The sequence below is a fragment of the Meriones unguiculatus genome, chromosome 11, assembly GCF_030254825.1.
Source record: "Meriones unguiculatus strain TT.TT164.6M chromosome 11, Bangor_MerUng_6.1, whole genome shotgun sequence".
NCBI lineage: Eukaryota > Metazoa > Chordata > Mammalia > Rodentia > Muridae > Meriones > Meriones unguiculatus.
The window spans coordinates 16,086,943-16,112,040 of NC_083359.1; the positions used below are offsets into that span (position 1 = coordinate 16,086,943).

A 25,098-nucleotide genomic window follows, 5' to 3' on the forward strand; every position below is an offset into this window, starting at 1 on the left:
GCACCTGAATTATCAGGGTGAACCCAGAGTAACCACAGGTCTCTTGAGAGGAGAGGAGAGATGTGATGATCTAGCAAAGGTAAGAGCTACTGGTTTAGATGATGGATGGGTGGCATTCTGGAAGTCCTAAGTCAGATTTGTTTCCACTGTGCGAAACTCATGTTAGCAGAAGTGCATTCTTCCTGGAGGCTCTAGAGGGCAGTCCATTCCCTTGTGTTTTCCAGCTTCCAGCGATCCCATGCTTCCCTTGATTTGTGTGGTCTCTTTATTCATCTTCAAAACCAGCAGCTAAGTATCTTTAAACTTCCCTGTTTCCTTCTTCCACTTTTTTGTTTGTTTGTTTGTATGTTTTTCGAGACAAGGTTTCTCTATGTAGCCTTGGCTGTCCTGGACTGGACTTGTAGACCAGGTGGTCCTCGAACTCACAGAACTCTGCCTGCTTCTTCCTCTCCCAGTGCTGGGACTACAGGCCTGTGCCACTGCGCCAGCTTCCTTTTTCGACTTTTAATGTGACTTTTAATCCACCAGATAATACAGAAAAAGCTTCCCACCTGAGAATATTAGTCTAACCCACCAGCCAAAACCCCTTATTCCTGCAGGGTAATACCAACGTAAAGCTCTGGACATCTGAGTGCACACATGTTTTGGAGGGCATGATCCTGCCAGGCACATAGCTCCAGGAACTTACATTATGAATATATGTAAATTTCAAATTGAGTTCTGGGGTTTCTTCAGTTCAGTTTGCTTGTCCGGATGAAAACCAGGACGTGTTCCCAGAATAACCAGATGATAAGTAAAGAGTGCTGAGCCATCTCACTTTACTTCATCTGTGGAGCAGCTGAAGAAACTGCACCTTGTTTAAGAGAAGACTCACAACACTCACCATGGAGCAGCGGCAGTACATGACTGTACTATCAGTACTCGAGAGGCAGAGGCAGGTGGATCTCTGCTAGAGTTCAAGGCCATCCTGAGCTATAGATCGAGTCCAGGACAGCCAAGGCTTTACAGAGAAACCCTGTCTCGAAAAGAAAAGAAGAAGGAAACTGGGTTATAATCCTAAAGTGAAAAAAAAAATTTTTTTAAAGGTTACTCCCAAAAGCACTACAGTTGAATGTCACAGGACCATCTTATTGTTCCTTGGAAAAAAAGCCAATAGCCACTACACTTGATTTAATTGGTTGTATTAAATGCTCTTCTGAAAATTTAAGAACATCGGTAACATTTTTTTTTTTTTTTTGAGATTTTATTTTTATGTGTATGAGTGCCTGAATGTTTGTCTACACCATTTTCGAGTGGTGTCCTTGGAGACCAGAAGAGGGTGTCGGAGCCCCTGGGACTGGAGTTACAGTTTTTAGCCACCATATGGGTGTTGGGAATAGATTCCAGGTTCTCTGGAAGCACAGCCAGTGTTCTTAAACTCCTTGCCAGCTCTACGGCCCTCAATAACAATTATTAAAAGCTGGCTGTTCTTGCTGCTGTCATGATGACTTGCTAGGCATATTTTTACACACGTGTAATCCCAGCCTCGGGGAGGCAGAGACAAGATCTCTGAGGCCAGCCATGTCAGCCAGGCTAGCCTAACCAGTGAGTTCTAGGCAAATTCTAGGTCTCAAACAAAAGTAGAAGGCACGTCTGAGGAAGAGCACAGGTGTGGGGGTCTGACTTTAGTTCTAGCACTCCAGAGGCAGGCAGATATCGGAGTTTGAGGCCAGCCTGATCTATATAGCAAGCTCCATAACAGCCAGGGCTATATATAATAAGACCCTGCCTCAAAACCTGAAAAAAACAAATTGTTTTTTCTTTTTGTTTTTTTTTTTTTTATTGAGATAGTCTCATTTATGCTAAGCTGTGGCTGTCCTTGAACTCCTGAAGCTCCTGAGTTTACCTCCCAAATGCTGGGCTTACAAGCAGGTACCACCACACCCAGCTCCCAAATCTTTGGTTAATAAACAGTTTTACGTAAAAGTAACCTGAAATGTTACAGTAGCGTTGAAGACAAACGATTGTGAAATAGGAGCAAGGTGGGTATTTTCATCCATGCCTGCAAGCCCTAAGTTAAAATGAATATAAATGTGTTATGGTTATGACTACGAAGCTTTCAGTGATTTCCTACCTCAGCAAAACCAAAGATCAGGGCAAGGCAAGTAGGGAAATGACAATGCAGAAGGTGAACAATCTCTGGGATCAAACGTGTGAGCTTGAGCAGGCAGCTCAACCGGACCCTCTGGGGGAATAATTAAGCGAATGTACAAACAGAACTTTCGGGAGTCAGCGGTCTGATCTGCACCGGCTGTGGTTCTTAGGACTTGGCGTTTGTTTGCGCACGTTTCCAAGGAGACCGTCACCGCTGGGAAATGTTAAAATACGGGCACGCCCTTGCACAGGAGGTGAAAATGAGCAGGTTCCGCGGCCACCCGTTAACAACCAGGCGTGAGCGAAAGCCGGAGAAGGTTCTGTCCCTCACAAACATGGCGTCTCGGCTACTTCCGTTCTACCCGCGATTTGCTTCCGCGGCCTCTCGCAGTTCCACTTTCGGGTTTGCTCAGCAAACGCCTTCGTCTTGCGGAGAAGGCGGGCAAGATAGGATGTGCCACGTTCTGAATGGTTGCTACGCGGAAGCGTCGCCGGCTACGCCCTGGCCCTGATTGGTTGCCGGGGAGGGGGCGGGCTCGAGAGGCGGAGGCAGCGGCGTGGGGAGCCATGGGTCAGCCAGCCAAGGTGACAGAGCCGGGTAGGAGGGTGCTGAGGCTCACCATCCTAGCAAGGGCGGGAGGCGACCCCCAGGGCGGAGAGTGGAGGAGGGTGACAACCTTGAGGGCCGCTGAGTGGGAGAGGGCGACCACCCCGAGGGACCGCGGACGGAGGAGGGTGATAGCCTTGTGGGAGAGTGAGGGACGAGTGACAGTGTCCAGGGGCGGCAGTGGAGGAGGGGGACAGTGAGTGAGGAAGGAGAGGCCCCCGAGCGGCGGTGAGTGGAGGGGGGTAACAGCCATGAGAGACAGTGAGGAGGATGACACAACCATTCAAGATGGTGAATGGAGGAGAGCGATGAACATAAACTGACCTTTGCCCTAATAAGTCCAGCAGTAGGAAGATTGTAAACAATTAATAAAACCGTAGGAAGTTCTTCAAATTAAAAACACTGGATGTTGTCGTCTGGCGCGATGGCGCACGCTTGTAATCCCATCACTCAGGGAGACAGAGGCAGGTGGATCTCTGTGAGGTTCGAGGCCAGCCTGGACTACAAAGAGAGTCCAGGACAGCCAAGACTATACAGAGAAACCCTGTCTCAAAGAAACAAGAACAACAAAACAAACAAACAACAAACCCCCAGCATGTTTTGTGAACCTGTAACCAGGATTTACCTTAGAGGAATACAGAAATCTCTATAGAGGGAGAGAGGCAGCATTGCCGAGCCTACTTGTTGATGGCAATCCCAGGCAATATAGATCCTGTCTCAAAATTTAAAAATCACAAGGAACTATAGGAAGAAACCTGAAGTTTGATTCGGAATTAGGAGGGGCTGCCGTCATCCAGCCCAGGCTGGCTTCCAACCCACAGCAATCATCACGCCAAGTGCTGGGGTTTCTGCATTTGAAAAGACGTTTCTTAGATATGGCTGTGGTTGTATTTAGCTCACTATTACAGCCATTGCTTAGCATTTTCATGGCCCTGGCTTCCATGCTGAGCACTACATAAGTAATAAAATTTATGATTATTAACTCCAATGTAGTATTGGTTTCAGTACCTTTGCGGTAATAAAAGATGACGTTTGTTTTTTAAATAATTTTAAATTTTATTTTATTTGCATGGGTGTTTTTCCTGCATGTATGTCTGTGGACCATGCGCATGCCTGGTACCCACAGAGGCCAGAAGAGGGTGTCAGATTCCCTGGAACTGAAGTTACAAGGGGTTGTCAGCTGCCATGGGGGGAATGGGAGGAACCTGGGTCCTCTGAAAAAATGGCCAGTGATAGAGCCATCTCTCCAGCTCCCATTTTCTTTTTATTAAGAGAATGGTCTTAGTGGTGCTATTTCTGTATTGACAACCCCCACCCTATAAGCACTATACAAAATTACTTACATAACTCACCTCTCACTGTTTGGTTTGAGGCTATGGTCTTAAACTTTGGGATCAAGTTATCCTCTCCTCCCCATGTCTCAAGAGGCTGGGACTACAGGTCACCTAGTGTGGTATGTGTATCTTTACTTAGTTTGTATTTGATTTTGTAGTGCTGAGAATGAACCCAGGCCCCACTACATGCTAAGCCCAGTCTACTGTGGTGCCTTTAAAAGTCCGTATTCCTATCAACAATCTCCGCAAGGCAGTCAGCTCTTATTGTTAAGCACTTGAGAAAAGTCCATTCTGTACACATCACTCATTTCCAAAGCCACCCCCACATGTTTTGGTTGTTATGGTTCCCTGTTCCCCCCATACCAAATGTGTTAGTTTCCTGTGATCTGTGATTGTCTTAACAAAGTATGGGCCAAGCATCCAAAAACAAAACAGAACTAAATCTGAAATGTTCATAAATAAATCTTATTTTTTTCCATTTTCATGTGTGTACTTGTGTGCACATGTATATGAATACTTCTCTCGCTCGTCTACCTTTTTTTTTTTTTATTGAGGCAGAGCGGCTCAGTTAAGCCCCGAGCTCTTCAGTATGAGTATGGTTTGTCTTGCTAGCCAGTTGCTCTAACTTATTGTCTCTGCCTTCTAAGGCTGGAAATAAATTAACTGTGCATTTTTGTGGGTTCTGAGGACCCAAATTCCAGTTCTTACCTTTCAGCACAAGCATTTTAATCACCAACCCATCTCCCCAGACCTAAATCTAATGTGGATTTTTGTTGGCCTGGATTTTCTATCTTTCGTTTATCTTTGTTTCTCTTTTTTGTTTTTAACTGCTGAGCCATCTCTCCAGCCTTCTACATTTATTGTCTTGTTTTTTATTTCTTTTAAGATTTATTTATTATGTATATGGTGTTCTGCCTGCTCACCAGAAGAGGGCACCAGATCTCATTATAGGTGGTTGGGAGCCACTGTGTGGTTGCTGGGACTTGAACTCAGGACCTGTGGAAGAGCAGCCAGTGCTCTTAACCTCTGAGCCATCTCTCCAGCCCTGTTTTTAACTTTTTAAGATTTTTACGTGCATTGATGTTTTGCCTGCATTCATGTCTGTGTAAGGGTGTCAGAGCCCCTGGAACCATAGTTAACAGACAGTGTGAGCTGCCATGTGGGTGCTGGGAACTGAACCCAGGTCCTCTGGAAGAAGGAACCAAACAGTGTTCTTTAAGTGGTAAGCCATCGCTTCAGCAACTTTTTTTTTTCTTTGAGACTTTCACACATGCATGTGTGTCTTATGCTCTTTTCCATTCCCTCCGCTCCAGTTTCCACCACGATTCCTTTCCAGTTTCATGGATCACCAAAACATCAGCCCTCTGTGCGCTCACCTCCCTCTCCCCACCCGTTCACACGGGCGAGTGTCAGCATTCCTTCCACTTTTTGTTTCAGAAGGGTGCAGTTAGCTGTCCCTAACACCTTCTTGGGCTCTTAGGATAGAATAAGTTCCTGAATATGTATGTATGCCTCAAGAGCAGATGAAAGGTACATGTTAAGAAGGCAATAAACCCGTGCGAACTGGCAGGGTTCACTACCTTAGCACACTAGGTTTTTGTACAGATGACTAACGGTTTTGTTTTGAGGGCATTGTTGAAACAGGCTCTCATGTAGCCCGGGTTGGCCTTGAACTCACCACGTAGCAGAGGCTGACATTTTGTAAACAGTTTTGTAATATATTGGTAGTAGTTGGAGCCTAGGGCCTTACCCGTACTATGTTGCTCACTCTATCTCTGAGTTGTATCCCCAACTGCTACTTTTTTTTTTAATATGTTTCTGTGTGCATGTGTGTGTGTGTATGTGTGTGCAAATACGGATGCCTACAGAGGCCCAGAGGACTTACAAGTGGTCTCAAGCCAATTGGTGTGGGTGCAGGGAACCAAGGAACAGAGCTGGAAGAACAGTACAAGCTCCTAACCACTGAGCCAGCTCCCCAGTGTTTTTGTTGGTTTGGTTTTAGTTTTGTGTTTTTTTGGTGTGTGTGTGGCAGGGGGTGGGGTGGGGATGGTGAGGTGGGTGTTGGTTTTTCAAGACAGGGTTCCTCTGTTTAGCAGCCAGACCTTGTTTTGTTCTTTAACTTAAAAGAGAAATGACAACCAGAAAGTTATTTTGCAAGCCCTTGCTTTTACCAGGTATCCTGAATAGTAGTTTTCAGAAACAAACAGAAGCAGTGATGGCACATGCCTTTAATCCCAGTACTAGGGAGGCAGAGGCAGGCTGATCTCTGAGTTTCAGGAAAGACAGCTTGGGCTACACAGAAAAACCCTTTCTCAAAAACAAAACAAAACAAAAAAAACCCACATGCAACAGTAACAAATAGAAAATAAATAGTGTTTAATACTTCTAATATGATAATTCTAGATGTATGTAAAATGTGATACATGTTTATCTGTATGCGTGTTTGTGTATGTGTATATGTTCAGAGGAAAACCTCAGGTGTTGGCTCCTGCCCTCTACCTTGTTTGAGGCAGGGGCTCTCCTTTGTCTATGCCAGGTTAGCTGGCCCTTGAGTTCGGGGATTCTCCCATCTCTCTGCCATCACCTCACAACAAGGACTACAGAGGTGTGCTACCATGTTTGGTTTTTATGTGGGTTCCAGGGATTTGAACTCAACTCCCCAAGACTGGGAGCATTCCCTTTATCCACTGACCATCTCCTCAGTCTGAATTCTCCTTTTTCTTCATAGGTTTTACAGCTCTTTAAAACACTGCACAGGACCAGACAACAGGTTTTTAAAAACGATAGAAGAGCATTAGAAGGTAAATATACCTTTCCTTCCTTTAGAGAAAATCATGCTTTTGCTTTATTGTTTTATCTATCTACCTGTCTGTCTATGTATATTTATTTTTCTATTTATTTTTTCAGTGCTAGGAACTGAACTGAGAGCCTCACAGATGCAAGGCAAGCGCTCTACCACTGAGCTAGGTAGCCAACCTGAGCCAGAATCTTAAATATCCCAATCTGGCTTTGAACTTGCTTTTCTGGAGGATGACTTTGGACTCCTAATCCTCCCATCTGAGATGTGTGTCCCCATGCCCCTGGCGCACATTCATCCTTTAGCTGACCCCTCTATGGCGTGACCTTCACCATCTCTCCCTGGTGCTCTATAAAGACCTGCTTACATCATACTCATGGAAGAATATGTAAATATTTATAGAGATCAAGCTTTCATACAGGATCAGTGAAAAAGGAAGGGGCAGGTGAAATTCAAGGTTCTCCCTTAATCCCATTTCTATGCATCATAACCTAACTTTTCCACTTTAGAACCAGGTGCTACCGTGCTGTTTATGCCGGAGCAAGTGTAGCAGTCACTGCAGCTGTGGGAGAATCCAGGCATGTGAATCCTGACTCAGCCTCTCCATGTTTGAAGTGGTTTCGGGCTCACCTGGAAGTCACAGCTTTAACCCTCAGCCTCTGCTTGACTGTTGATTTCCACCCACCGTCCCTTTTCAAACCTCCCCTAAGAGGGCACTAGACAAAGCATTCCCAGGAAATCAGATTTGGTCATTTCTTTTAAATTCTGATTTTTATTAATTTTAATTGTGCATGTGCTGTGCGGGTGCCCACAGAAGCCTGATGCATAAGGCTCCCTGGGAGCTAGAGTCAGAGGCAGCAGTCAGTCACCTGATGTGGGTGCAGGGAACCACACTCCGGTCCTCTGCAGGAGCGGTGCCTGTTCTTAACGGCTGAGCAACCTCTCCAGCCCCTAGTTTCACAAACACGCCGTTTCACGTACTTTACACACATTTCTGACAGTCCTCAGTTCTGTGAGGCGGTTACAATTCCAACTTCTGTAGATAGGAAAACTGACAAAATATTAAAAAGATTTCCCACATGTCCTGACTGAACAGTAGAACGAGGAGTGCCTGAAGCAGTCTCATTCCAGAAGCCACACTCCTTTTCCTTTTGTTTTGTTTGCTTTCATTTTTTGAGACAGGCTTTCTCTGTGCAACTCTGGCTGTCCTGGAACTCATGTAGACCGGGGTGGCCTCAGAGATTCACCTGACTCTGTCTCCCGAGCTCTGGGATTAAAGGTGTGTGCCACCACTGCCCAGCTCAGACTGTTTTGTTTTTTTTTTTAAGATTTATTTTTATTACTTAATATGTATGGGTGTTTTCCCTATAGGTATGTTTGTGCACCGCTTGGGTGTTTGGTGCCCTGGGAAGCCAGGAAGGGCAGTGGATCCCCTGGAGCTGCCACTGAGCCATCTCTCCAGCCTCCACAACATCAGACTCTTTGTTTTGTTTTGTTTTTCAAGACATGGTTTCTCTGTGTAGCCCTGGCTGTCCTGGAACTCTCTTTGTAGACCAGGCTGGCCTCGAACTCACAGAGATCTGCCCGCCTCTGTCTCCCTGAGTGCTGAGATTATGAGTGTGTAAGACCAGACTCTTAACCACCTTGCATACCAAGGAAGATCAGCACTGAAGGAGATTTCCACAGCTCTGATCTTTTTCTATCAGCATGGTATATTTTTTGCTTTAGCCAACATTTGTTGAGTATTTACGAAGAAGTTCATATAGATTGTTCTACTACATGTTCCCAATATAGCGAGGTCAGTTAGACTAGAGCAGATTAAGCTGCAGTAGTGCAGGTGGTATATGTGATCAGTAAAGGGTTTTGTGTAGCTGTCCTGGAACTCAACATGTAGACCAGGCTGGCCTCAAACTCACAGGGCACCTCCTGCCTCTGCCTCTACCCCTCCAGTATTTAGTTCAAAGGCATGCAGTACTTCACCTAGCAACTTCGTTTTTATTTTCACTTTTGTGTCAGCCAAGGTGCTTGGGATCAAATCTTCTGTACTGATGCATGTGTGTGTGTTCAGATGCAGGTTACATGCCTGTTTGCACTGGCTCTCACCATCTTCATGAAGCATCGCAGTCGGATGTGGCGGCCCATGCTTGTAACCCCAGCACTCTGGAGGCTCACAGGTTCAGTGACAGCCTGGGCCATCTCAAAACAAAGCAAAGCAGGGCATTGCTTACCTGGCTTTGGATTTCTTAGAATCCAGTAGTTTTGGTTGGTACACAAATGAAGTTAAAAAGAAGCTGGAGGTAGTGGCCTTTAATCCTAGAAACAAAGGCTGGAGGATCTCTGTATCTCTTTGGGTTCAAAGCCAGCGTGGTCTACATAATGAGTTCCAGAACAGCCAGGGCTATGTGGAGAGACCCTATCTCAAAATAAAAAATAAAATAAAATAAAATAAAATAAAAAAAGAAAAGAAGTTGTGCTTGTTTCGGCAGCATACATACTAAAACTAGAATGGTACAGAAAAGATTAGCATGGCCTTTGGGCAAGGATGACATGCAAATCTGTGAAGCATTTTAAAAGAAAAAGAAAAGCTGAAGACAAAAGGCAGAGAGGACCAGAGTATGAGAGCACTAAGTCTCTTTCATAGATTCACCCAGCTCTCAAGAACTCCCCAGGAGATTTGGTTAATCCTTTTTTTTTTTTTTTTTGAGACAGAACCTCACTATATAGCCCACCCTAGCTGCTGGCCTTAAGCTTGAAATCCTCCTGCCTCATCCTCCTAAGTGCTGCTGTTATGGTGTATAACACCATCATTGCAATACATTTTCATGTAACACATCTCACATGTTTTATGTGAGAAGCAGAGATTCATGAGTAACACTGAATAACATGTAAGAATCTTAAGTATTAAGCTGGGCATGGTGGCGATGGTGGCTCATGCCTTTGATCCCAGCATTCAGGGACGTAGAGACAGTTGGAGCTCCGTGAGCTCAAGGCCAGCCTGGTCTAAGGAGCCCGTCCAGGACAGCCAGGGCTACACAGAGAAACCCTGTTTTGAAAAACAAACAAACAAGCAGAATCCTAAGTATTAATTGTGTGTATTTCTTTCTCTCTCTAGCAGCCAGAGCAAAGATAAATGAAGAATTCAAAAAACACAAAAGTGAGACCTCTCCGGAGAAAATAAAGGAGGTGCAGTAATAGGTTTCAATTATAAAGCTGGCGTAAATGTTTTTGGTAAAGAGGGGGTATGGGACTGGAGGGTTGTGTGAAGGAAAGCTATCACGTCACAGCTGTGGACAACCTGGATGTGTTTGCTGTGGCTCCCTTCCTCAGGACTATCTCCGGCCCCCAAAGATAACAAGGTCCCCTGGGAAGAGAGCTCAGACATGGCCCTGATCAAGTCCAGAGTAGGTGAACCATGGCGGAAACCATACCATCCTTTCTTCACTTGAGACAAGTGACGACAGAGAAGCAATGAGCACTGTCATGACGCAACACTTCAGAGGGAATTTTCTGCTCTATGATCAAAAGTAGACTGCTTTTTTTTTTTTCTGGGGGTGGAGAGATAGCTCTGAGTTTGAGGTCAGCCTGGTCTGCAGAGTGAGTTCCAGGACAGTGAGGGCTACACAGAGAAACCCTGTCTTAAAAACAAACAAACAAAAAAGGGTAAGACAATTATTTGTGGGGATACTTATGGTATAAAGAATTGATTTGGTAATGGAGAAAATATAAATAAGAGAATGTTTCCCATATCTAATAGCATTTATACAAGTGAATGAAATATTAGGTTTGTTTATTTGTATTGTTTTTTTTGAAACAGGGTCTCACTATATAGCTCTGGCTGTCCTAGAACTCATACTGTAGATAAGGTTGGCCTCGAACTCACAGGGATTGCCTGCCTCTGCCTCCGAATGCTGGGATTAAAGGTGTGTACCATCATGTCTAGGCCCTAACATATTTAAAAATATATAACAGAAAAGTTCTACATCTGTTTTTGAACAAAATATGGGTTGTCTAGATAAAAGTGAAGAACCTCTGAAAGTCCTGCATTTCCATGTACTGTGTCAAGAGCTAAAAGCCACATTCTCCAAAAGGGACCTGTAAAAGTGTGGTTTTTAAAGCCAGTGCAGTCCTATGAAGCACTCAGGGGTTACTCTGTTTGATTTTCTTAACAGATGATGAAAATAGGCTCCGATGTTGAACTATTGCTCAGAACATCTGTCATTCAAGGTATCCACACTGACCACGACACACTGAGTAAGTAAAGCATGAGAAAATGATTGCCGACTGTGATGTTTCAAAATAGTGAACAATTAATGTACCTTTGTCTCTATTTTATTTATTATTATTAATCTTTGGGGTTTTATTCCCCCTTTGAGACCGGGTTTCACTGTGTAGCCCTGGCTGTCTCAGAGCTTCCTGTGTAAATCAGGCTAGCCCCTCTGCGGGATTAAAGGCGTGACCACACCTACCAGGCTGGCCTTACTCTAACATTAACAGCAGGGACTGAGTTCAAATTCTCATGCTTATGCAGCAAGCATTAACTGAGCCATTTCCCCGACCTCGTTTCTATTTTACTTTTAAGGTATTTTGTTTTTGTTTTAGATTTTTGTTGTTGTTGTTGTTTGGTTTTTGGAGACAGGGTCTCTTTGTGTAGGTTGACCAGGAAGTAGCTCTGTAGATCAGGCTGGCCTTGAACTCATGGAGGTCCACCTGCCTCCGTCTCCCAAGTGCTAGGATTAAACACATGTGACACCACCGCCCGGCTTATTTTTAGATTTTTAAGTTGTATTTTATGTGTATGCATGTTTGTGCACCCCATCCATGTGTGCCTGGTTTTGGCGGAAGTCACAAGAGAGTGTTGGAGCCCTGGAGTTAGAATGGTGTGAGCCATAATGTGAATGCTGAGAATCGAACCCAGGTCTTCTGCTTTTAACTGCTGAGTTATCCCTCTAGCACCTTTCTTCCCCAAAATCTTAATTCCTGGTTATATTGCAAAATTGTTGTTATAAATACATCCTTTTTTTTTTTTTTCTTTCCAAGACAAGATCTCACTATGTAGACCAGGCTAGCCTTGAACTCACAAACATCTGCCTTATTCTGCCTAGAGTGTACTGGGATTAAAAAGTACACCACTACTTTCCAGCCAACTGTTTTTATATAACCTTATTTTTTAAAAATTCTGGCATAATTTATTATCTACCTAGACTAAGTCTATTCTTTTATCTTTTATTCTATAATAGGTACATATATACATACATATGAGAAGATAGTTTTCTTTTCTACATAGATTCTTTTTTTTATAAAGATTTATTTATTATGTATATAGTATTCTGCCTGCATGTATACCTTCATGCCAGAAGAGGGCCCTGGATCTTATTATAGATGGTTGTAAGCCACCATGTGGTTTCTGGGAATTGAACTCAGGACCTTTGGAAGAGCAGTTGGTGCTTTAAACCTCTGAGCCATCTCTCCAGCCCCAAAGGATAGTTTTTATACTGTGGGTTCGTGAGATTAAATTTGGGGGATCCAGGCCTGGTAACAGGCCCCTTAAACTGCTGAGCCATCTCACAGGCTGCTGAATTTGCATTTGCCTGCCAACTAGCGAAGTGTGTGAGCACCCTACAGTTGATTCGTGGAGACTGGAATCTTCTCTAAAAGTACCTGTAAAGCCTCTGGCCACGTGTCTAGGGGATTTTTGCCTTTTTTATTGACTTGAAGGAATTCTTGTGTGTGTGCATCCTAAGAACCTCCTACTTGTGGCTTTTCCCTTCGAGGAATTCCTTATTTTAATACAGTCTAGCTGATCCATTTTTCCTTTATGGTGGGTACTTTTGGGCCCTGTCGAAGAAGACTTTGTGTCAAGCAAGGTCATAGAGGGATTCTCCTGTGCTGTGTTCCAGAAGGTAGCTTTCTGGTCATCCGCTAACGTTGGCTTTATGTTTTAAGAGCACATGGTCCACTCTCCTCCCACTGAGAGATGAGCTTCCACAGCAGACTAGATCACTGACCCGCGCAAAGGATCTCTACTCTGAACAAACATGAATTAAATCTGACTCCTTCACTTGTGCAGTTGCAGAGTGCAGACCCATTGCAAACAGGCTTGATTTTAATTTCACCCTCAAGAATTTCTCCTGGTGTAGTAGAATTAGCATTTCCTTCCCCTTTCCCCTTACAGGAGGACAGCATCTCACACTCCATTTTTTGTTGTCCTCTATAGTCCTAGCTGTTCTGGAACTTGTTGTTTAGACCAGGCTGGCTTCGAATTCAAAGAATTCAAGGAAAAAAGAACACTCTGTCTCCTGAGTGTTGGAATTAAAGGCGTGTTCCACCAGGCCGGGCGTAGGATCCCCTATTTCTTGAGGTCACTCTCTGAAAACCCATCAGTTTCAACTTGCAGCAGGTCTTCATGCCTCAACACATCTTCATTGTCTACGATGAGTCTCAAGATTGCTCTCTTTGTTTTGGAACAGGCTGTGTGAAGCAAACTCTTACAGGCATTCTTCTCAGTCTGGCCTAGGCAGGGGTCATCCCTATGACTCAGCAGCTGTGATCAGCAGTCCAATCCCAGAGACTCACAAAAACTGAGCTTTCCTCACGACTGTAGCCTTGAGGCCAGAACTTGAACAGCTTTGTAGAAAGGAGTCTTTATAAGATAATGGAAAGCTGTAGCTTTGCGGTAAGGTGGAAACAGTAGCAGCCGGTTTGGGAGATCCTTCATACCACTCATCATCTTTGAAAACTGAAGGTTAATGTGGCTGACAGACAGCTGCTTCAGCTGTAGTCATGGTGATAAATGTTTTCCCACAGCCTGGAGGCGAGGAGACAGGAATACACTTTGGAGGCTGCAGAAGTCTAGACTTCCCAAACCAGTGCTTTCTGACAGGGGACATGTCTGTCAGCTCTACGATGGTGTCATCTAAGCCTGCTGTGGCTTCCAAGTAACATATACATTAAGAGGGTCACTGGGTGAGGAACTGTTGTGAGGTATCCCCCAGAGAAGACCATGTGGACACAGGCTCAAGATGATAAAAAGACTTAGCTGGCTGGTGACTTCACTGGGAGTTCAGGACCAGAGTGCAGTCCCTAGCCTTCCTCGGGGTGGGCTTCTAAGCACAAAAACCAAATCCTGGGTTGACATACTTCATTTAGGGTCTCTCCCAGACTATGGACTTCGACGGGTTGAGTCCTTGTTCTTGTTTTGGCAGACGTTGCTGCCGTGTTCTGGGTTCCAGGTCCGAATGGTACTCCCATTATGGTGTCAGTTGTGCTAAAGTCTGTTACACAGCGATGCCAGTCCATGCTCTGAGAGTTCCACACCCTCCACACCGGTTTCCTTTGTTTCTCTGTTTCTGAGCTGCCTTCTGCTTGGAACAGTTGATCTACCGTCCCCTGATAGTAAAGTATGTGAAGGAGCCGAATGCTGTTAAATGCAAAGTGAACCAAGAGTTCACTTTCAGCTCAGTCAGAGAGAAGAGACTGTAACAGCCCAGTCGCTGACACCCAAGCAGGAGGGCCAAAGGCCGAAGAGCCCACACCCAAACTTTTCCTTTAAGATTTTATTGTTTAGTTAAAAGATGCTTGTTTATTTATATGTGTGTGTACCTGAATATATATTATATTAAATTCTATCTTAGATATATGTATATATACATATACACGTTATATATCACGTATATTCAGACATACACACACACACACACACACGCACCGTGTGCATGCAGTAGCCTGAGGAGGTTAGACCTTCTGGAACTAGAGTTACCTGATATGGGTACTGGGAACTAAACTCAGGTTCTCTGAATGAGTAACAAATGCTGTTAACCCTTGAGCTATCACTCCATTCCCCTGTCTTATTTGTTTGTTTTGTTTTAGAGACAGGGTCTCCAGGCTACCTTCTCTCTCTCTCTCTTTCTCTCTCTTTTTTTTTTTTTTTTTTGTTTATCGAGACAGGGTTTCTCTGTGTAGCCTTGGCTGTCCTGGACTCACTTTGTAGACCAGGCTAACCTCAAACTTAACAGCAAGTCACCTGCCTCTGCCTCCCCGAATGCTGGAATCACAGGCTTTCGACACCATGCTTCCGGCTTCCAAGTTACCTTGTAATTCATTATGTAGCTGATGACCTTGAATTTCTGTTCTTCCTGCCTCTCTACCTTCTGAGTGTTGGGATTCCCAATATGTACCACCATGCTGATATATGTGTATATTAGGCAATCATTCTACTGACAGTGCAAAAACACAGCTTTACCTCAAAAGGTGCCCTCTGAAGTCAGAAAAGGGCATCAGATCCACCTTTCTGTTTTTGTTTTTGTTTTTTTTTAATTAATTAATTTATTATATATACAATGTTCTGCCTCCATGTATGCCTATATGCCATAAGAGTGCACCAGATCTCATTATAGATGGTTGTGAGTCACCATGTGGTCACTGGGAATTGAACTCAGGACCTCTGGAAGAGCAGACAGTGCTCTTAATCTCTGAGCTACCTCTCCAGCCCAGATCCGCTTTTCTTTAGCCCAGCCCAAACTATGTAGTTTGTCTTTTGAGACAGGGTTTCTCTGTGTAGCCCTGGCTGTCCTAGAAGTCACTCTGTAGTCCAGGCTGGCCTCAAACTCACAAAGATCCACCTGTCTCTGCCTCCCAAGTGCTAGGACTAAAGGTGTGCCCTACCACTACCCAACTTTCAGCCCAATATTTTTTTATCCTCTCTAGCACAGACGTAAGACAGAATTGGTTTGTATTTCTAAATGTATGTGATAACATTAAGAAAATACAGCAAGATTTTCCCCCAAGACAGGGCTTCACTATGTACACTATGTAGCTCAGGCTGTCTTGGCATTCACTGTGTAAGCCAAGCTGCCATCAAACCCGCTGCCTGCCTCTGCCTACAATTGCTGGGATTAAAGGCATGCACTGCTGTCCCTGGCTCAGATATCTTTTTTTTTTAAACCTCTGCCTTGTGTGTATGTGTGTGTGTTTGTGTACGCATGTGTGTATGGAGGCTGGAAGTTGACGTCAGGTGTCCTGGATTGCTCTCCACCTAATACTTAACAGACAAGGTCTCTCACCAGACCTGGAGCTCACTGCTTTTGGCTAACCTGGCTAGCTTGCCAGCCCCAGAGATTCACTCGTGTCCACCTCTCTCGCTCTGAGACCATAGGTGTGTGTTTCTGCATGGGTACCAGGGATCAAAGCTCAGGTCCTGTGCTTGCACAGCCAGCGTTTTATCAGCTCAACCATCTGCTCAGCCCCACACTTCTGCCTTTCCTTTTATAGTTGTCATTGTCAAATGATATCTGATTTTTTTTCCTAAGACAAATTAATGTGACTCAACCCATATTTATGGAATCCTCATTGTAGTAGGCACTGGGGTTTATGTGGAACAACAGGCAGGACAAACCTGGTTCCTGTCCTTATAAAACGTGTACTCTTTGTGAAAGACTGATAATTAAATATCCCCCACAGCCTTTTCTGCGTGTCAGCAGAGCTCTGAGCGTAAACACAGGCAGGCACAGGTTCTTGGAGAGAACACGACCAAAGTGTAAGCTCCCCATTCCGCTTACTGCTATTTATGTGCCTGATATATTTAGCAGTATTTTTTTTATAAATTTAAAATATCTTTGTTTTTTTGAGACAGGGTTTCTCTGTGTAGCCTTGGCTGCCCTGGACTTGATTTGTATACCAGGCTGGCCTCAAACTGGTAGAGATCCACCTGCCTCTGCCTCCTGAGTGCTGTTGCCTTATGAAGTGGTCTGGTGGGAGGACTGGGAGGAGAGGAAGGAGGGGACACAGCGGTCTAGATATAATATATGATAGGATAAATTTTTTTAAAATTTAAAAAGGTAAACACAAAAGATGACTATTCACAACATAAAGTGCATAGTAATGTGAAAAATAAATAAACAAATAAATAAGATTAAAAAAGAAGAAGAAGTGGTCTCAACGTAAGGACCAGCAAGTGCGGCAGATTGTAGAGACCATTACTGAAAGATGACTGTCTTTATTGCTTAAAATTGGGTCAAGATGCTTGCCTGTGGCTTCTTGTTTTAGAAACAACTGGAAACAGACTTGAAGTTTATAGTTTTTGAGCACATTATATTGCTAAGAAACCCAGGCTTGTCTAGTTTACTCTAACTCTTAGAGCCATCCCTGGTCTCCTGAACTCAGAGTAACAGCAAATGGACTGTGACAGCTTCTGAGGCCCCCAGAAGGGCTTGTCTTCCCCAAGGTCTCCATCTTTCCAGGACAGGAAGTGGCTCAGAGGCTAGCACTGGCCAGCATCTGTATAGTCGAATTCATCAGAGGGGGGCTTTGCATCTCTTGAAATAGATTTGATAATGCCAAACTGGCAGGCTCAGGATTTATTCCTTACCAAATTAAGATGTCTTTACCTTTTCCTGTCCCCAGGATTAGGATTTTTTGTGGTGCAGTCGCTACTATGTATTCGAAAGCTCGTGTTTTTATTTTTCATCTTATCGTCTATTTCTAACCAAAGTGGGTAGCTATCTACCATTTGAGCCACAGATGGACCCAAAGGGCAGAGCAGGCCAGTCTATTAATCAGAGGCCCCTATGTGAATCTGGGTGAGGCTCTGGGGACGGGTAATAAATGGGGGTGTTCTGTGAATTGCTTATGTCCACTTTGCATATCCAGAGAGGGACATCAAAGAAGGATATGACGTGATTTCCCAGACTTTCCGGCATCCTTCATAAGCACCTATCCACTGAGTGTTATTTCCACGGAAGCCTGTTTTGTTGAAAAGGAATGGGCTGGGTGGGGCTCCCCTCCTGCCCTTTGTTCTTCCTGCCTGCCATGCAAATGTGGTGTTAGCAGAAGGGAAGGCACACTGCTGTTCACCGAGGGCTGCAGACCTGGAGGGAAGATCCTGGGTTCTTAGCAGCACCAAGGATTTGACAAGCTCAGACCTGCTGTCTCAAAATGGCAGAAAGTTATCTCTCTCTTGGTTTTTTTGAGACAGGGTTTCTCTGTGTAATAGCTCTGACTGACCTGGCAGTCTGTAGACCAGGCAGGCCTCAAACTGAAAATTAAGTTTCTTGTTAAACCACTGTTTGATAAACTTCTGGTTATTCAAAGCCGAACATAATCTAAAGTGGTTTTGATAGGTTTAGTAATTTATTTCACTATAAAAGGCATTTGTGAATCCATATATTACAGTGTGATTTGTTCTTTATCTTATCTTTTCCAAGAGATTATGAACCACTTGAAACCAAAGATTATGTAGCTCTGGCTGTTCTGGATTTGCAATGGAGACCAGGCTGGCCTTGAACTCATAGAGATCCACCTGCCTCTGTCTCCTGAGTGCTGGGTTTAAAGGCGTGCACCCACAATGCCTGGCTTGCCAAAGAAACTTTCATGTTTAGCTTCATCTCATTTTTTGATGTACTATCCAGCATAGAATAAACACGTGTTTAATAAGTGAAATTAATTATTACCACTATTAAAACCAATAGGGTTGGATGAAAGTACCCAAGAGCCAGTAAAACTAATTACAAGTCAGAAATAATCAGGGGCTTTCTCATTTCATCAGCCAGATTTATCTTATGGGTGCATTATTTTATTAACTTATTTATGTGTGTGGTAGGGTGTTTATATGCCTTGTCATGATGTGCTCATGGAGATCAGGTGACAGCTTTCCTCCCACCATGTGAGTCTCAGGCTTGGTGGCAAGTGTCCTTGCCAACCTCTCTATTAAGTGCAGAATTCGGGTAACTGTAGTTTGAGTTCTTGTTGTTCTTGTTGACATCTTTTTTTGTTTGTTTGTTTTAATTTTTTAGACAGGGTCTCATGTAGTATAGGCTCTACTTGACTCCTGATCCTCCCTCCTGCCCCCACTTCTCAAGTGCTAAGATTACAGGACTGTGCTCTCACACCAATAACTGATTTAAAATACTTCAGTGTGGCGCGTGGAGAGATGGCTTAGCAAGGCAGAGCCCATACTGCTCTTATGGAGGACTGAAGTTCAGTTCCCATCATCCACATTCTGTGGTTCACCATCATTTATAAATTTAGCTCTGGGGGAGTCTGACATGCTCTCTGGCCTCCTGGAGCACCCACACACATGTACACACACACACACACACAGACACATTTACATGCATAAAGAACAATACATCTTCAAAAGCACTTTAATATGCATTTCCTGTTGTTGTTTTGGTTTGGTTTTGAGACAGGGTTTCTTTCTCTGTGTAGCCCTGGCTCTCCTGGAACTTACTCTGTAGACCAGGCTGGCCTTGAACTCAGAGATCTACCTGCCTCTGCCTCCTCGGTGCTGGGATTAAAGGTATGTTCCACCACCCAGCTAACAAGGCCCTTTCTAGCAGGAAGAAACTACTTTCCCCTGTGGTCCAGGGTGCCAATGAGTGTCCAGTACCTCCTGAGTAAAAAACAGTTGCTTTGTCTTTCATGACCGTGTTTGAAGAGTGTAGGCAGGTTCTGAGAATGGCTGTCAAGGGAGCATTTGCTCTCTTGTCTGACCAGAATCTTATATATCCCAAGGTGGCCTAAACACCCTATGTAGCTGAGGATGACCTTGACTTCTGAGTCTCCTTCCTTCACCTCCTGGGTGCCAGGGTTGTAAGTGTGTACCAGCACACCAGGTGGCCTGGGGGTTGAGCGAAGGGCACTCTGCCAACAGAGCTACACCCCCAACCCTGTTTTTGTTGAGACAGGTTTAGCTCTGCTGGTCCAGAACTCATGTAGCTCAAACTGTCCTCAGAGTCACGGTGATCCTCCTGTCTGAGCCTCCCAACTGTTAAGATTATGTGTGAGACACCATACTGAGCCTCATGAGGATGGCTTAGCTGGGTTCTGCCTTTCCCAAGAAAGGGGGCAGTGATGCATCTCCTCAAATTTTTTTTTCTTTTTAATTGTTTTTCAGTGCTGAGTATTGAACCCGGGACCTTTGAGCCAGGGTCTCACTGTAGATCAGACCAGCCATGCTCATGCTGTGTGCCACACGCTGGCCTTGAATGCAGATCTCGCTGCCTTTGCCTTCGACTGGGATTATAGACATGCACCAACATATGTGTGCAGTTTTCTCTCTTGTTGTCCATCTTTCGTGCATGTGTGCGCATGCACACAAATATGTTTTTACGTGTGTGTGGAAGCATGCGTATGTGGACCCCTGAACCCAATGCTGGGAATTGTCCTCCATCACTTTTTTTTTATTCATCGAAGCAGGATTTCTCAGTTAAACACACAGTTCTCTGATATGGCTAGTCATGCTAGCACAGCTGATCTGGTCCTCACAGAAAGCACTTTAGCACAGAAAGCACTTTAACTAAACCCTGAGCAATCTCTGAGGCCCCAGCATTTTCTGTTTTAGGAATTTTATCTTGACACTATCAAGTTGTCTTGCCCAGTAAGACAACTGTTGTCAACAGTTGTTTGTTTGTTTAGCAGTGTGTCCCAGTGGGGGCACTGCTGTCATTCTGTCATGGCAGTTCCTCACTGCACCAGACTGTCTTTCACACTGCAGCTAGCATCCTTGGTTCCTGCCCAGTAAAATTTTAGTGTCTGAAGATTCCCCCAGTTAGGAACCATTGTTCTAGCAGACAGGGGTGTAGCTCAGTAGTAGGACAGAAGCTTAGCAATGTGTGAGGCCCTGGGTTTGGTCCCAGCACCAAAACTAAAAGAAAAGGAGGAAAGAAGAGAGGAAGTTATGGGAGTGGATGGGAACCATTGTTCTCTAAACGTGGACTGTCTAAATTTTTTGTTTGTTTTTTGTGTTTGTTCAGTTTTGTTTTTTTAAGACAGGGTTTCTCTGTATGGTAGTTCTGGCAGTCCTGGACTCGCTTTGTATAGACCAGGCTGGCCTCGAACTCACGGAGATCCGCCTGCCTCTGTCTCTCGAATGCTGGGATTAAAGGCATGTGTCACCATCATGCCCAGAGGACTGTCTAAATTATGAGGGTGACATCTTGCTTTCTATAAAAATTTCCAAGTAGCCAGGCATGGTGTGATACACCTATAATCCCATCATTGGGAGATGGAGGCTGGAGGATCAGGAGTTCAAGGTTAGCCTCAGCTACATAGGGGGTTCAAGGCTAGCCTGAGCTACATGAGATCCTGTCTCAAAAACCATAAGTGACATTTTTAATTAGCAATGACAGATGGCCATTAACGTGTTATTAGCTTAATTCTTTTCAGTTGTTTAATTATTCATGTTTAATAAAATAAAGGACTATATGTTTTTAAGTATCATGAATGAGGATCTTATTAAATGCTGCCATTTAAAGTCAAAGATTTCACCTCAGACATCAACTGAAATAAAATGTCTCTAGAAGAGTTGTCTTCATGGTTTCTAAAGTAGACAGCTTCTGGTTAGAACTCGTAGGGGAAATGGACGTGTTGGCTCCTAGGTCTGCTTTGAGGTTAAATAGTGACTGGAGTTCTGATCGTTCCTCTCTCTGTGTTCCTTTTAGAACTGGTTCCCAGGGAAGATCTTCTTGTAGAAAACGTGCCCTACTGTGACGCGCCAACCCAGAAGCAGTAAAGCTGCCAGGACAAAACCAGCCTCTGCTCCTTCCCATTTAAAATACATACATGACAAAGATCCTGGCCACGCACATATTTCTCTCTGAGCCACGGGCTAGGGGCTACAGAGCGCCGCAGTGTTCTGAGGACACAGCAATACCCTCCCTTCTCACGGACAGGCAGCCCTTACATGGAGACTGAATGCTTGGGTGGGTGGGGCATTCTTCTCTTTCCCTTTGGTAGGTGTTTTGGTCTTACCAAAGCTGTTTGCCAATGAAGCACTTTCCCAACTTGGTGATTTCCCACCCCATGGGAAACACAACTGCTAAATATAAAATGCTACACTGAATTGGTGTTTAATCCCCCAAGTATTAAGTTGGTAAAAAGTTAACATTTTTCTGCCAGCTCTCCGCCTAAAGCAGCCATTGTGTCCAAGAGTCCTGTGGTTATTTCTGCAGCTAACGAAGATTATGTAGCTTATTTCTCTGCATTCTTATAGAGACAACTTTCCCCTTGTTTTATGTGTATGGATGTTTTGCTTGCATAAGTGTCCACGGTGTCTACAGAGGTCAGGAGAAGAGATCGGGTTCCCTGGGACTGGACCTGTAGATGGCTGTGAGCTGCCATGTGGGTGCTGGGAATTGAACTTAAGCTCCCTAGGACAGCATCCAGTGCTCTAAATCACTGAGCTACCTCTCCAGGCCCTATAAAGACATTTTAAACAGTCTTCTGAAGAGAGCTAGATGAAATGTTAAAATCATTTTGGGTCACTATAGAATAAAGACATCCCAGCATTTTTAGGAAGTAGTGGCCCTCTGTCAGACTACTTGTGGTCTTTGTAGAACTAGCTGTATTTGGATCACAGACTGTTGTGAAATGTTATAGATAGCTACATTCCCTCCTCTCTCCCTTCTTCCCCCTCTCCCTCCCTCCCTTCCTCTCTTTTCAGATAGGATCTCACTGTGTAGTTCTAGCCTCAAACTCTGAGATCCACTTGAGATGGATTGCTGTGAGTTCGAGGACAGCCGGTCTACAAAGGGAGTCCAGGACAGCCAAGGCTACACACAAAAAAACGGTGTCTCAAAAAAACAACAAAAACAAAGCAAAGCAAAACAAAACAAAAAAGCAAGCAGGGCCTGAGATGGCTCAGTGGTTAAGAGCTCTTGCTGCTCTTCCCTAAGACCTGATTTCAGTTCCCAGCACCCCTGTCAGGTAGATCACAACTATCACTTCAGCTCCAGGGGATCTAGTGCCCTCTGCTGGCCTCCAGAGGCACTGCATTTACATGTACAAACTCAAACCAACAATATGCACATATACGTAATAAAAATAAAGGAATCTTGGAGCAAGAAATCCAACTAGCAATTCGTTTGTGTGCATCAGTGTTTTACTGCCATGTATGTCAGTTCACCATGGTGTGCCTGGTGCCCACAGGGACCAGAAAAGTGTGTCAGATCCCTTAGAACTGAGATGGTTGTGAGCTGCCATGTGGGTGCTGGGAATTGAGCCTAGGTCCTCTGGAACAGCAGCCAGTGCTCTTAAGCACTGAGCCATCTCTCTAGGCCCTCAACCCAATTTTTTTTTTTTAAGATTTATTTATTTATTACTTACACAGTATTCTACCCGCGTGTGTGCCTGCAGGCCAGAAGAGGGCACCAGATCTCGGATGGTTATGAGCCACCTTGTTGCTGGGAATTGAACTCGGAACCTTTGGAAAAACAGCTAGTGCTCTTAACCTCTGAGCCATCTCTCCAGCCCCCCTCAAATTAGTTTTAAAAATAAATATTTGAACAGATGTCTCATCAAAAAAGAGTCACAGGAGCTGACTTGCAAGTCTTGGAACCCACGTGATGGAATGAGAGAACCAAACTCATGCACACACAATCCTAATTTTTATTTTTTTATTTTTTGGTTTTTTGAGACAGGGTTTCTTTGTGTAGCTGTCCTGTACCTCACTCTATAGACCAGGTTGGATTAAAACTCGCAAAGGCCTGCCCCAGCCTACTCTTAAGGCTCTGCTGGGTTTAAAGGTGTGCACCACCACTGCCTGGCTAATTTTTTTTTCTTTTTTTAGATTTATGTATTTTACTCTATTTTATGGATGTTTTGCCTGTGTGCGTTTATGTGTGCCACACGAAACTTTGTTGTATCATCCCCTGGGGTTGTGGATGATTGTCAGCCAACATTCGGGTGTTGGGAATTGAGCGCGGGTCCGCAAGAGCAACAAGTGCCCTTAACCACTGAGCTATCTCTCCAGCCACACTTTTTTGTTGTTGTTTAACACTGTCAGGTACTGGAAATTAAAATCACAGTGACATACTGTTATGTGTCTATTAGAATGGCCAAAATCTGGATGGCTGACAGTTTCAAGTGTTGGCAGGGATAAGACTTTTCTGAGACAGGCTCTCACTATGTAGCCCTGGCTAGTCTGGAACATATTATATTTGCTTTTTGCCTTATTTTATCAAATCCCTAGATCATCCACCATCCTTTTGGCTCAGGACAGATCCAAGATTTATTGTGATGATTACCTGTGTTCCGTCATGATTTCAGGCCAACCCTTTAAGGGTGATGTCTCAGCAAAACATGGCAGCAGACAGGAAACACTTGGCTAAGCCTGGTGGGGAGTGGGGGTGGGGTGAGCATAACATTAAAATGACTGTTTCTACTGACCTACTTGTGACAATCAAGTTCTACCTCCTAAAGGTTCCACACTCTTCAAAACAGCCCTACAAGTTAGGGAGAAAAAAAAAGCATTTAAAACACAAACCTGTGGGAGGCATCTTAGAGTCAAACTGTAACTCTGTGTGTGTGTGTGTGTGTGTGTGTGTGTGTGTGCGCGCGCGTGTGCACCTGTGATCGCGTACATGCACGGAAGTCAGAGAATAACTCTGGGAGTTGGTTCTCTGGGAATTGAACATGGGTCATCAGGTTGGACAGCAAGAACCTTTTTTTCTGCTGTGCCACCTCACTGATCCACACCACAGGTATCCTGAGTTAGAGCCGTGACGGGCTGGGGCTATAGCTCAGCGGTACAGTACCTGTACAATACATACAAGGCCTGGGGGTCAGTCTCCAGTACTGCAGGAAAAACAACAGAGGAAATAGAGTGAGGACTGACAATTCTGTGAGAAGTCTGCGGAGGTGTGGGCTGGAATGGCCCAGCGGGGATTCTGTGCCTGCCTTTGTCAGGAGGCCCAAGGATACCTGGAGATTCCCATACTGCTTTTCAATATGAAAATTAATTCTAGGGATAAGGATGTGGCTCTGTTTGCCAAACGCTTGCTTAGTGTGTATGAAGCCCTGAGTTCTGTCCCCAGCACTGCATAACCAAAGCGGTTCCCAGAACTGGGGGTGCTGGGGTGGGGGAGTATTAGAGGCTTGAGGGTCAGAAGTTCAAGATCAACCTCAGCGCTATAGCAGGTTTGAAGCTAGCCTATGATGTGTGAGACCCTGTCTCAAAAAATGATAATGGAATAATTTATTAAAACATTGTTTATAAGCTATAATACACAGTGTGCTGTAGCTTTATTGTCTGTCTAAAGATTAATTTTTTAAAACGTGTGTGTGTGTGTGTGTGTGTGTGTGTGTGCGCGCACATGTGGATATGTACATGTGAGTGTATGTGCCTGTGGATGAGAGGTGTCAGATCTCCTGGAACTAAGAGTTACATGTGATTATTACCTAACTGAATTGGGTGCTGGGACCTGAAGTCTGGGCCTCTGGAAAAGGGAACAGGG

General features: G+C 44.4%; 1 protein-coding gene and 1 non-coding gene across 3 annotated transcripts; both read left to right on the forward strand.

Moving 5' to 3' along the window:
* Nucleotides 1-2,602: 2,602 nt before the first annotated feature.
* Nucleotides 2,603-24,867, forward strand: Lyrm7 (LYR motif containing 7). Of its 2 annotated transcripts, none has more exons than XM_021634607.2 (5): nt 2,603-2,718; nt 6,803-6,875; nt 9,984-10,054; nt 11,041-11,122; nt 21,307-24,867. In XM_021634607.2, exons 1-5 carry the CDS (start codon nt 2,701-2,703, stop codon nt 21,375-21,377), a joined length of 315 nt encoding a protein of 104 aa, XP_021490282.1. In that variant the 5' UTR covers nt 2,603-2,700; the 3' UTR covers nt 21,378-24,867. The 2 variants fall into 2 exon arrangements, with proteins under 2 accessions (XP_021490282.1, XP_060219674.1); XM_060363691.1 differs by lacking the exon at nt 2,603-2,718 and adding an exon at nt 4,101-4,193.
* LOC132646665 (U6 spliceosomal RNA) lies at nt 9,342-9,448 on the forward strand. The gene has a single exon (XR_009584913.1). It is a non-coding gene; the product is annotated as a U6 spliceosomal RNA (small nuclear RNA).
* Nucleotides 24,868-25,098: the final 231 nt, after the last annotated feature.

Bases quoted from the DNA above. Each gene is read 5' to 3' on its own strand.
- Lyrm7 (XM_060363691.1), top strand. From the start codon at position 4,116: ATGGTCTTAAACTTTGGGATCAAGTTATCCTCTCCTCCCCATGTCTCA. The intron at 6,876-9,983 runs GTAAATATACCT...TTCTCTCTCTAG, and splicing joins CGATAGAAGAGCATTAGAAG to CAGCCAGAGCAAAGATAAAT. The intron at 10,055-11,040 runs GTGCAGTAATAG...TTTTCTTAACAG, and splicing joins CTCCGGAGAAAATAAAGGAG to ATGATGAAAATAGGCTCCGA.